This window comes from Quercus robur, chromosome 8 (genome assembly GCF_932294415.1).
Source record: "Quercus robur chromosome 8, dhQueRobu3.1, whole genome shotgun sequence".
NCBI lineage: Eukaryota > Viridiplantae > Streptophyta > Magnoliopsida > Fagales > Fagaceae > Quercus > Quercus robur.
Genome location: NC_065541.1, coordinates 67530613 through 67544595, shown reverse-complemented (window position 1 = coordinate 67544595; position 13983 = coordinate 67530613). Strand labels below are relative to the sequence as shown.

General features: G+C 35.0%; 1 protein-coding gene across 1 annotated transcript; it reads right to left on the bottom strand.

The window, feature by feature from the left end:
- Positions 1 to 5626: 5626 nt before the first annotated feature.
- On the bottom strand, positions 5627 to 10117 carry LOC126697876 (rhodanese-like domain-containing protein 7). Its single transcript, XM_050395012.1, has 5 exons — positions 9666 to 10117; positions 8822 to 9079; positions 8565 to 8663; positions 6782 to 7075; positions 5627 to 6128 (listed from the first exon to the last, which is right to left on the bottom strand). Exons 1-5 carry the CDS (start codon positions 10050 to 10052, stop codon positions 5742 to 5744), a joined length of 1425 nt encoding a protein of 474 aa, XP_050250969.1. The 5' UTR covers positions 10053 to 10117; the 3' UTR covers positions 5627 to 5741.
- Positions 10118 to 13983: the final 3866 nt, after the last annotated feature.

Here is a 13983-nt window from a genome sequence, read left to right as displayed (position 1 = left end):
TATCACTATTCATAATATTAATGTCATTTACGGGGCACTAATGACATTCTCCTTATCTCGGACTTTTTAAAAAATTTTGAAATCGAACTAATAGTAATTTTAACATTATTCATTTTCCATAATGATTAAATCATATTTACAATACATCATTAAATATAAAAATGAAACTTTGAATATAACATCTTGTCTTCAAAATACAATTTTCAAACTATCATAAATCCTTCTGTTCTTTTCTTTTTTTCCTTTTTTTTTTCGGTTTTTCACTAAAAAAAAACTCCATAAATCCAAAACATTGCTGATTCCTAAGGATAAATGCACAAGGAATTAAAATTAAAATTATTTTATTTTAATCTGTGATATTTAAAGTAATCATTTGTAATTCGGAAATTCCTAACAAACTTAAAGTAATTATTTTTAGTCCCTAAAATACTTAAAAGTGATTACTTTTAGAGCCTAACAATTTAATGTGATTGATTTTGATTCCTAACTCAAAGTGATCAATTTTAGCTTCAAACAAACCCTTTTTTTTAAAAATAAAATAAAATAAAACAGAACAAAAGAACAACTTAAAAATGGTCTCTTTTAGGGGCTGTTTGGTATGACATTTTAAGTAACAGTTTTCAGTTTTTAGTTTTTAAACAATATTACACATGTTTCCACATACTTTTTCACCCACACATATTTCCAAAAAATACAAATAACTTCACTAGAACAACGTTACCAAACGGGCCCATCGCTAGTGTATTTAATAAAGTGATGATATAACCTTTTTTTTTTTTTTTTTTTTTTTGGGTTTGGTTGAATCATCTTATAAATTAAAAGCAAAAATAGTTGGTTAAACTCTACGGACCAATAATAGTGTATTTAACTATTATTAAATATATATTCATGTTTTATCTATCCACAAGTAAATTATTAGAGTCTCGTGCCATCAAATAAAGAACTTGAATTGAATCATGTCTCCACTAAAAGAGAAACTTCTTATCCTAAAAATTACATTACAAATCCATTTGGTTCAACAGAAATATTATGTGAAGATAATTTTGTTGTGTTTTCTTATGTTTGGTAGTATAAGAAAAAAATGGTCAAAGGACAACTATTTTTGAACTTCTCTTATTTAGGTTAACATGAGATAGAGTTGTTTTCCACTAAAATTATCTAAAAAACAATTCCATCTCATGTCATACTAATTAAGGAAGGTTAAGGGATAGTTTTTCGAGTCATTTTAAGATTGCTACTAAATATAAGAAAATGAGATAATTTTCTAAAAAATGAGTTTTGAAAAATGATTCATTTTCTAGAAAATTTTAATGTTGAAACAAATGGAGCATAAATAAAATAAAACATACAATGATTTTGGACATCCAAAATATATAATTTGCTTTCTATATTCACATCCTAGAAAAATCAATAATGCTAATATAACACACACACTTATACACACAGTTTGCCACAATCGTCCTATGTAATAGACTATGACTGACTCTCTGTCACATGGACTAGTCATTTTTTCTCCACCACTCAATCTGCCACATAGGACAGTTGCTGAGGCAAATGGGCGTGGTACTAGTGCCATTGCAGAGAAATTTGCCTTCCATATAAAGTAGTTCTAGTATCACACACTATTTCACAACTTTTTACTACAACTCTTATGTAATAAACTATGAGTGATTACCTATCACTAATACATGGATCCATCATTTCACACTCTGTCACGTCACAGTTGTAACAAAGTTGTAAGATAAGTTGTAGTGCTAGATTTTCTCTACTATATATTGACATTGTTTTTTTTTTTTTTTTTTTTTTTCTTCCCGTTTTTGGTACGTACCATGATATCATCCACACACCTAACAATGACGAGCAAACCACCTAGCGCCACTTACCATTTACACCAGTCCAAACCTCACCAGCTCTACCTCTGCTCTACCAAATACCACAGGCCACCGAAAAGGCAAAACCTGTTAAGTTGCGTTTATTTTCTACCCAAATTTTGTTATTCATGATTTACCTGAGTCCCTTTTCCCCCATTTTTTTCTTTGTTATTTTTGGTTGGTGAAAAACTCCTACTTCCAGTGGACTAAAAACATGATATTCATGTGTAAAAGGCCTGGGATCGTCGTTGTACAAAAATTATTGAAGGGCATGGATAGACCGCCTTCAAATAAGCAAAAACTAAAAGAGAATGGATCTGTGCATTATGGAGTCTTGCTATCGTATGCAAATGACAACATGGGGAAGAAATAAATAAAAACAGGCATGAAACATCGAATGTTCGAAAAAAAATCATAAATTCAGGAAGTAACTGGAACGTTCTGGTCAGCTAGGTACCTGTCAGACAGCACTCTAGGAGTCTCACCAGTATTGAACAGTTTGAGATTGATTTTGTATTATATAAGTCGAGAACTATCAAACAAGTATGCATTGAACAGTTTGAGATTGAGTTTGGTATTATAAAACTAGAGAACTATCAAACAAGTACGCATTGAATGTCCACAATTGCAGAGCAGAGCTAAAAATGAGAGAGAGAGAGCAATGTTAAATTTATGAGCCAGAATTTATCATATGATTTGCAAGAATCAAGGGAAAGAAAAACCTCAACATGAAACCAACATTAGACTAGAAAGTCAAATTACATTATTCAGATCAAATATTTTCAACTTCCCCTATTCTCTCCTCATCAACCCATCATAAGACTATTAGAAAGTTCTACCAGAATTTTGACATCTTTGTTCACTTCTCTTCGGGCGCTGGTTTCTCCAAAAAGGTCTTCTTCAACCAATCAAACGGCTGTGAAATATTTCAGAAAGAAGTGGCATTAGTACTTAGAAAACACAGAATCAACTGTAGCAGACAATGCTTAGATAATTCAATGGAAGTTGTTTTTTGTTTTTTGTTTTTTTTTTGGAAAAAATAAAGATAAAAATTATTTAAATCCTCTATATGTTAATCCCCCTCCCCCAACTATCAAATTAAAAAAAAAAAATGTTAAGCAGCTATGGAATTGTGTCTAACAAACTCTCTTTACGCAATCTTAGTCCCAACTATTTTAGCTTCAGCATTCAGCACTATCAATCTTGTAACAAACAAGTTCTTTTCTACTTATCAAAGAAGCAAACATGTTCTCTTCTTATTCTTCTTTGATGATAATTCCACTTCTTCATCTTAACATAGATAGAATCTAGAAATGCAAACAAGTTCAGAAGCAACAATAAGCTAGTACTTATCAACATATCGCATCAAATAAATCCTTTTAAATACACAATACGGGCAGCATCCAATTACATGTGAACAACCCAACCCTCAGAAAAATAAGCTCATGCTCGAAGGCCTAAGAAATTTGATGTGTGTCCGTGTGTATATTATGAACTCCAAAACTGAGCATACCAACAACTAAAGACAAGGGGGACAAAAGAAACCAACAACAACGTTAAAGGTGTGTTTTTTATGAGTGAAATAAGGTTAACTAAATCGAAGGAAATAACACCTTGGAAAAGAATTCTAGGAATATGCATATAAAACATAGAAATATAAAATGAAACCCATCGATTATTTTCCACGAATAATCACAGAAATCGAAGGTGAAGCAATAATAGTGTGAGAAAAGGCAGAAAATACAAAATGATCAGATATGCTGGCAAAGCAAGTAGAAGTAGCAGTAGCAGTAACACCAAAATTCCTTCGCCTCGCCACAACAGTTTTCAGCTCTAAATCATCAAAATAATAAAAGGTAAAATATATAAATTAAAAAAAAAAAAAAAAAAAGGAACCTGGACGATCCAAAGAGCGGTGGTAACGGCAGCGACGCCCCACAAGGCGGCGGCTTGGATGTCAATCGGCTGGGGAGGAGCCCTAGGACTCAGGAACTTGAACATTCCTGCCATCTCTTCTCTTCTCTTCTCTTTTCTTTAGATTTGCAAAAGCCTAATAAATTCCCTCTTTGATTTCTATTCAATCCAACAATCTTTGTCTCTCACTCTTCTCCACCTTCCACCTTTCACATAAGAAATAAGTCAAATCAATGTCTTATGGATCTCATCTCATAAATTCTACACCGTTCGATTCTTTTTGGAGGACGAGAAAGTTCGGAGAAAATGTTGGATTCATTTCATTGGACCCACCACGTCACCCTTTCAACTCTCTTTTTTTTGCATAGGACCCGAGTTTTGTTAGTTTAGAATATTCCACTTCGGTTCAATAACAAGTACAATCTTGTTCGAAGACGAATTAAGTAAAACTCAAACTTAAGTTGAATATCAACTTCTTAAGCTTGAGATTCAATACATGTAGGGCGTGTTTTGTAAAAATTATTTTTGTTAATTTATTTTACTATTCAATTTATTTTTGCTATTATTTATAAGTCTTATTATACTTTTTGATACTATTCATGAGTCTTACTGTACTATTTCAACTAACTTTTACCTTTATTTACTGTACTTTCAGTAAAAAAAAATTTAATTTTAGTAAAATAAGCGGATCTCAAACAAACTCGTAAACTATTAAACTCATTTGACTTAGATAAGGGATTCTAATTCCTGATTAATTAAAAGTTTTGTAAGATATATGTTTATTAGAAATTATAATTTATTTAATTTTATTTCAATCACGAGTCAAGCTAAAACTTATCAATAAATGAGATTATATATTCAATTTTGATTCATTTTATTGGTGAACAAGCTTAAACTTATCCATACGATTCGTATTAAGTGTCTATTTGGCATTTAACTTATTTGGCTTTTTATGGATTGTCTTATTTTTTTTAACTAGAAGTAAACTAAATTATACTTATATGTTAAAAAAGTTTCAAGTGAGAAAAGGTGAGTTTAAAAAAAATATATAAACATCATAAGTCAAAAACTAAACTAAAAAGTTGATGAGAAATGGACATACCCACCATAACTAAAAAAAACAATGGTTCTTAAAAAAAAAAAAAAAAAAAAAAAAAAAAAAAAAAAAAAAAAAAACATTGGTGATATAAAAATGTAGTGAGTTTTTCTTGTCCCTAGATTTTCTCGTATGATAAATACTACAACTATGAGTAGTAGACAATCACTTTTACATTGACCCACCACTCACAATTGTATTTTTGCCACTCACATTAGACTACTTTATAAAATTGTGATTAAAGCTTTTTAGAAATTGTGATAAAAGTGATACCCTAAACTTTTCTCCAACTCAATAGACATACCGACCACAACTCAAAAACAAGGGTGTTGTGATAATATTGTGAAATTTTGTTATATCCTTTGACCTTCTCATATGGTAAACACAACTTTGAATAGTGGACAATCACTTTTATATTGACTTATCCCTAGGTCAAGTTTTACCACTCACATTATACCACTTTATAATATTGTGATAAAAGTTGTCCCACACTTCTCCGCAGCTCTATTTTCTCTTGCCAAATGTGAACAAAGCAGATGCAAAGGCATAAATTCACTCAACGCACTTAAACAGATATGACATTTTCCTTCTTGCACTGCATTTTATATTTGTATCTACACTAAAAAATCACCTAACCAATTGCCAATCCAAAGAGCTTTCTATAACCCAGTATCATGGGATTAGTTCACTTTTCATAAGAAATAAATAGGGGAAAACCCTCTATGCATACAGTAAAGACAACTAATTAGACAGAATGCAAGAGAGAGATGATAACATTAATTCATTGTTCTTAAAAACTTTTTCTAACACAACCAAAATTTCCAACACAAAATTCTCTCAAACTGCATTTTCTGCACTAGCTAAGCTGAATCAGAAAGGTGGGTAGAAGTTGAACTCTCAATCCTATTACCATCTGGACTTGATGTTGGTCGACGACCCTTGTCTGGGCCACCTATGATGCCCCATGCCTCAAATTGCCTTTGTCGAGCTCTTGCTCTCTCCTTCTCTTCATCAGATTTCAATGAGTAACAGTATGGACAAGAAACTCCATACTCCCACTCAGGGGATTCCATGTCAGCATCACTCACTGGTTGTTTGCACCCATAGCAAAGCTTGAAAGTTCCCGGTACCAAACTATGCCCAACTGAGACCCGCTTATCAAACACAAAGCATTCGCCCTCCCAGAGGCTCTCTGATTTTGGTACTTCCTCAAGGTATTTCAAAATCCCACCTTCCAAATGATAAACCTGGGAAGAATTAAAGTTGAAGATATGTAAAATTGTCAAATAAAAACTGCAGTAACAGATGGTTGTTTTATGTTACTCTAAGAAATAAAGTGATGGCAAGTTGCCAACAAATGATATTATGAGCTTTTTCTATGCAAGTGAAAAACGAAAAGATAAAGGTTTATAACAAGTGGATGGATCAAAACAAAAGCACATAGTAACATAGGTCAAGTTAACAGATGCCCTCAGGGCATGGCCCATTTCAAGAAAGTTTTAATACCACTTTCATAGGAAATATAAAAAGTTATAACAAAAGTTAGTTATTTTTTTCTTTTCTAATAAAAAGTTTCTAAAAATATTTCTTAAACCAATACCATTAGGGTATCCGTTAACTTTTCCCAAATAATATTTGGATTTGGCCTGCATCCAGAGCTCCAATGCACTAGAGACAGTACAGACACGGAACATGTTGGTTTCATATTTCATCCATTGCATTTTGGTGATGCATTCAAATGATAGAAACTTGACAATTACTATACGTTTCCAAAGTTCAGAAGTAAATGTATAACCAGATAAGGCATCATTATGGTCACAGGATATCTACCCTTGTATAATAACTCATAAAACAAATAATTAGAAATCTGGCAGAAAATAGATCTTCCAAACAGAATCACCTCTTTGAATCCTTTGCTGAGGAGATAACTTGAAGCCTTTTCACATCTTATTCCTCCTGTGCAGTACATTGCAACCCTTTGAGGCATTTTTCTCTCTGGATTCTCTTCTTGTGTTTTGGTGCTTCCATTTGGCCCAATCTCTTTCCCCTTTGAATGCTCATCATCTGTATCAGAAACTTGGAACTGATCCTCCACCCAAGATGGAAATTCCCGGAATGCTGTCGTACATGGGCCAACTGCTTCTTTGAACTTCCCAATTCTGGTTTCATAGTCATTGCGCACATCAATCACCACCTAAATATGTGTTTAACAAAATCAAGATTAAAATCAAAATATGTATGCAAATGGAAGTCCCAACACTTATCGCTATGCCTGCTTACTGTAAATTAAATACAGTCAGATCAGTCTTCACACATGCAAAGTTAATACAAAATGAAAGCTTCAAATTTCAATTGTGACCACTCTATATGTCCATATAGTGTTTACATTTCTTATTTTAATTTTAACATTTATTTCAATCCTAAAAATAAATCAAAATGACTTTCAGTGCTTGAAATTTTTGTAGAAATTTTGGAATATAGATAGTAGAAAGCACGACTAAGATAAGCTTCGTTGGACCGCATTTGCAAAAAAGGGGTTTGAGGTCAAATCTTACTATGGTACCTTAGTTCACATCTCCCCTTGAAGAGCATCTGAAAGCCAAAGGTACTAGAGTCGCTTTCGTTTTTGTGGACTGCAGCATTGGGGAGAATTTTAACAATAAACAAATTAAGAAAAAGTAATATTGTTGTGCTACATTGGTGTCTTATGTACAAAGGAAATGGGGAGTTGATTATTTACTCCTCCATTGTCCTGTGGACTATGGTGTTCAGCCTATTTGGGGTCTAGTGGGTGATGCCTAAAGGTGTAATTGATTTGCAAGCTTGTTGGCAAGGCAACTTTGGCCAACATTGAAAAATAAAAATTTGGAAGGTGATTCCTCGTCGTTTGATTTGGCATATGGTGAGAACTGAATACTAGAAGCTTTGAGAGTTGTGAAAGGGACATTTAAGATGTGAAACTTCTGTTTTTCAGATCCTTGTATGATTGGATGACCACATCAAGATTATTTTATTTTACAAATTTATCAAATTTGATTGATCATTGTAATTTTAGAGTTTAAGCGTGGGTATACCTATTGTATACTCTCTACACGCCTCTATATCTCAATAAAAACTGTTACTTAACATAAAAAGTTTCTAGAGCTTCTACACTACACAAATAATACAGGAAATATGATAATTATTGCATGCCTCTACCCAAGAAACCTTGCTTTGATGCTGTCAGATGGGTATAAGTGTATAACAGATAACAGAACTTAACCCAAAACAGTGTCTATTTCTGTTGTGACTTTCTCAAAGGTAATGACAACTCCAAACCTTTTAACTGTTTGTTTCGGAACAGATAACCAACGAATCTTACATCTGTTTTCTGAGAGGGGAAAAAAAAAGAACTAGCCAGAGATTTGTAACACCTTTATCAGATTTTTTTTTTTTTTTTTCAATTCAACCAAGAAAACATAAAGCAATGAATTTTCTAAGGCTAGGGGCCTAATTCAGCCAGGTGCTATTTAGCTTATCAATAAAAAAATGAGGCTTTGGGATAAGCTGTTCTCACAAAAACTATAATAAGTAGAACATGTATTTGTCAAAGTTGTAAAGAAGTTGAAAATGACAGTAACATTATTTGTAATCCTCTTACCAATTACAGGGTAAACAACTGCAATAAAGTTTTGATCACTCACTGTATTGGGGTCACTGATCAAAGCATTCCATTCCCTTGGATTCACGTATGTTCCAACCTTCTCGATAGGTGATACAGAAGGCATTCCAAGAGTAACAATCTGCTTCAAAAAAAGATAAAGACCAATGATAAGAAATCACCTTATAAACAAAGTTCTTGAATTACTTCATACTGTTCATGATAATGAGAGTGCCTTAAAATTTATACAACGAGTGAGAAAGAAAATGCATAGGCTTAGTTTTAAGAGAAAAAAAATACCTCTTTCTTCAACTTGACCCTCACATGATCCCATCGGAAGGGTGCATCTTCCCCTGCAGCAAGAGGAGAACTGGTAGAGTGTCCATGACCATGATGGATAGCTTCATCCTCAGGACTCACAGGTGATTCCACTTGTCTTAGCTCCTTTAGACGGTTATCACTTTGGATAAATCCAAGAACTCTCTCCACTGATTCCCGCGTCCCACAAATGCTGCCATTGATTCCTTCAGGTGCAAGTATAATACCACCTGAAACACGCTGAAAAGCATCAGCTTGGTGAGGTACAAGTACACAAGGTCAGAAGCACAACTTGGACTAAGTAAAGATGACAAGTCATATAGCATACGATACAATACAGGAAGAAAGGAAAACAAAATTGCAAATGATGTTGGCACTGGCAGGCCCAGCAATAGGCACTAGCATTGTGAATTTCCAAGCACTAAATAAATAGAGAACACATTCAAAGTCCGGACATTATGACTAACTGGTTAGCCAACAATACAAAAGTCTCAAACTTTATAAAGCTCACCTCAACTCAACAAATTGAGGCTTGATCCCATTCCAAAGTAAGTAGTAGAGTTTGTGGGGGCATGGATTCCTTATTGAAAATAAAAAGCAAATGGTAGACATTCTAAGGAAATCAATAATAATTAATAAGTGCATGATAAAATCAGATTGCTATCTCCTAACAATCAAATGGGTTTAGTTAGAATTCATTCTCAGACTCAGCAGTCAGAAAAAAAAAAAAAAAAAGGGTCAGTTGCAAGCAATCGATTTTGCATTGAAAGCAAAGAAAGAAAGACAATCCTTTTACAGAGAGAGAGAGAGAGAGAGAATAAAGTACCAGTTGCTGACAAAGGTCCTTGAGGGGTTTTCGCATATGGGCATGGTCGGGAAAATCGGCAAACTTGTAGAAGGAGACAACGACGAGGGATTGAGAATCCTCCCCCTCCGGGTTAGGGTCAGGGTCATCATTGGGTTCGATGATGGGCGCAGAGAAGAAGCATCTGGAAATGCCAGTCATGTTGCTTTGAGTGTGAGAGCTTGAGCTTGAGCTTGAGAGAGGATCAATGTTATTGTTGCAGAATAAGAAGTGGGGATGGTGAGACTGTGAGGCTCTGGAAATTGGAGATGGAGAGAGTAGTAAATTAGGGTTAGAGCAATATAATAATGGTGATAGCTGCAATAGCATCCTCAATGGAGATGTTGTTCTACTTCTACAACTCAGCATGGACAGTGGACTCCGTCTCGACTCTCGAATCTCGATTACTCTTTTTGCCCTACCCCTAATCTAATCAACTTTTGCTCTTGGACTGGGCTTGGTTCGGTTCATGAATTATCGCATCTAGTTTGGTTCGGTCCCGATTACCAAGTCCAATTCCTCCTTTGGATCGCATGTATACTTTTAAAAGTTGTAGAAATTTTCTATTATTTTTGGCAATTTACCCTGATAAATTGCTCCCTCGTGCTCCGTCCAATAGGTAGATTGTTACTATGATCACACTTAGGTGGAAGATGTCAACTCAAATCACCTCCTTCTACCCATTATTCATTCATAAAAAAATAAAATAAAAAATTATTTTAATACTTATTTTGGGGACATCTGAGTAGTGAGCTCAATAGATTTGAAGAACATGTCGTAATTTGTAGAACCATAGTTTTATCAACCACATTATTAATCCATAGGATTTTCGAAATGTCTTATGAACAATGATTAGAATTGTGCATACATCCTCTTTGCTTGACTTGAGAGATAGTCATTATGGTAAGATGTGTGCGGTATTGTGAATAATGCTAGATCAAAGAAGAATGGCACAAAATAAAGTTCCCATTAACGTGGATGTGGTATTGTGGTGCTATATAGGTATAATGCTAAAATTTAGCTCCACAAACACAAAAAGGTTGCTGCAGCAGTGGAGCTAAATCTAAAAGTTTTAGCTCCACTGCTACAGTGCACATCTATAAATAGATGTGCACTGTTCATGAAAGCAAAAAAAAAAAAAAAAAAAAAATTATTCTTTCCCATCCGTTAAAAAATTACTTAATTCTCTCTCACTCCGTGCCTCTCTCTCTCTCTCTCTCTCAGTCACTGAACTCTCATCCTCTCCCAAAACTCTCTCAATCTCTTAAGCTCTCATCATCTCTTAGTTACTCTCCCCTCATCGTCGATCGCCTCATCGTCCCAAGCCACCGATCGCCGATTGCCTTTTTCCCATGCCGCGGATCGCCTCACCGTCCCAAGCCATCGATCGCCGATCGCCTCACCGTCCCAAGCCACCGATCGCCGATTGCCTCACCGTCCCATGTCGCCGATCGCCTTACCGTCCCAAGCTGCCGATTGCTTCACCGTCACTCTCCTCTCTGTCGACCCAGCTCACCGACCCACCCCTTCTGCCGACCCAGCTCGCTGACGTTATGCTTGTTTGTGATTGGTGATTGTTGATTTTGTTTGGCCTGGGTTGAGGAAAAAAATTGGAGATTTGGGTTTTTTTTTTTTTTTTTTTTTTTTTTTTTTTTTTTTTTTTTTCCTGCTGTGAATTGGTGGTGGTGGTGGTTGTGGCTGTGGTTGTAGCTGTGGCTGACTATATAGGCGGTTGATTTTGTTACTGTAAATGTTTTTTTTGTGTATTGGGATATATTATTTTATTGTAGTGGTTATATTATTTTATTGTGATGTTTATATTATTTTATTGTGTTGAAAGCTAAAATAGATCCACTGCTGCAGCATGTGCGTAGGTAAAATAGATAAAGTAACTTTTGGTAGAGCTAAATTGCTAAATTTTTAGCTCCACTGTTGTGGATGCTCTAAATGAGTCCAAACCCTTATTAAGTTTAAGCCTTTGGGTTAAATACTATCTCTATAAAACCTTAATTGGAGCATCCCTAAAGTATTATCTCTTTAGAGCATTCTTATCAAGGGTACTATAAGTGCTAAAATGCTATTTTTAGCATTTATAACTACAAAAATCCACTCCATCAAAGATACCATATGCTAAAAAAATTGACATCTTGCTATAGTGCGCTCTCAAAAATGAGAGCGCACTGTAGCAAGATGTTATAATTTTTTAATATTTTCTCTTTCCTCTGATCTCTCATTCTCTCTACCCTTTTCCCTCTTTCTCTTTCTTTCTGATCTCTCTACATTTTCTCTCTTTTTCTCTGCCTCTCCATCTCCCTCTTTCTCACATCAAGCTTCTTCTTTTTTTTTTTTTTTTTTTTTTTTTTTTTTCTCTACTCCAAATCAACGCTAGTGTGGAGATCGGCATGTAGATCCTGCTCTCAAATTGACTCCATTCGAAGATTTTTTCATTGTGTGTTGATCATCGTTGTGGGTTTAGGTTTGGGTTCTATGTTGGATTTGTCCTTCTATTTCCTCTCCTTCTTTAGTACTGATTTAAATTCCAATGGTCTTGCATATATTTGATTTTTTTGTTTTTGTTTTTCTAATTGGTGGTTGTACAGGTGCTACTCCCCCTCATGACCATTATTTATAAAATCCATCACAATGATGCCACGCATACAAGGCCTTGGACTTGTTGGGCCTCGAGCCTTGGGGCATCGTGCGTGGTTGTGTGTTCTATTGGGCCTACGAACTTAGCCCAAGCAAGCCTTGACACCTATTCAAAGCTCAAAAATTGTAATGAAGCCATTATAGAATGAGCGGCAAAGGTGAAACCCTGCCGACCAACGCCGGCCTGGTCGGGGAAGGTAATTTCCCGGGAAGGTGAGTCCCTAGATGCTCGGTATTGCCTTGGAGAGTATCGCTGTCGGGCAGATATTCCAATGTGGGAACTAGTTTGAATGCCACTCTTACTACCCCCCACTTCCAACTAAACACCCACTCAAGGTTAATAACATTGGACCTCCTTTGCCACTCACCACAAGAGTAATCATAACTCCCCTACTAATTTTGGGCTATAAATATGAGAAGCCAAGGGAGAAAAGGGGGTTGGAAGGTTACCAGAGGGAACAAGGGGCGAAGAGTGAGAACACTAGGAGAAGCAAGAGAGAAAGGATAGGAATTTAGAAGGTGAGGTTACATTGTTGGGCCTCTGTGTAAGGAGCCACCCAAGGTAGGAAATCCAAAACTCACATCTCAAATAGATTGTGAGCCCAAGTGAGGACTGGCCCCTCAACTACACTTTTGGCGTGCACAGTGGTGGATGTTGTTGTGGTTTTGGGCTTTTGATTTTGGTGGTTATAGTTGTGGTTGTGGGAGATGATGATGGTGGCAGTGATTGTTGTGGGTGTGGCCGGTGGTAGTTGGTGTGGGTGTGGGTGTAATTTGCTGGGTTGAGATGGAAGAGTGTGAGTTTGTTGGATAGATAAATGGGTAAGGGTGGCTGGTGTTTTTTTTCTGGTGGTGGTGGATATAGGTTTGTTGGGTTGAGATGGTTTGTGTGAGTTTGCTGGATTGAGAGAGACAGAGAGGAAGAGAGAAAGAAATATAGATTGAAAAATAAAGAAATAATAAAAAAGAATATTTAAATGAAGTGGTAAAAAATATAAAACCTTTAATGTTAGGTGTATTATAAAATGAGTTGTTAAAATAAATAAAATAAAATTTTAAGATGTTAAATGCTAAATTTGTTGAGACTTTTGATGTGAATGCTATTAACACCAAAAAATAATAATAATAAATAAATAAAAAAAATACAAATTACATTTATTGGGGCCTAAATTTTTATTCATTGAAGAAAATATTTGTACGTGATTCTATTTAAAGCCTCAAGGCACATGTATGGATGAAAATACAATAAACATATACTATTCTTGAGAGGTCTACCCCCCATTTCTAAAATGAAGAAAGTCATTTATGAATCATTTATATATATATATATATATATAATATATAATATAAGGGTCACAAAGTGAAAATAATTACAAAAAATAACCAAAAAATGTAAAAGTCGTGTCATAACTTATAAGCATGAATGCTGTTGTACATGGCTGACACTAGGGCTAGGCCACTTAAGCTGTGATGTGGCATCTATAGAAGAATTAGATGTAAGTAGGGTGAGTTTGTTGTACTTGTACATCACCACAATGGGCAAGCTCATCAGATTCATAGACCACAAATTAATGGCAATTCAATGGGTCAAGTTGGCCCAATTTAAAACATTTCCTACTTGTACACTTGTACTTTGTTTACTTATTAAGTA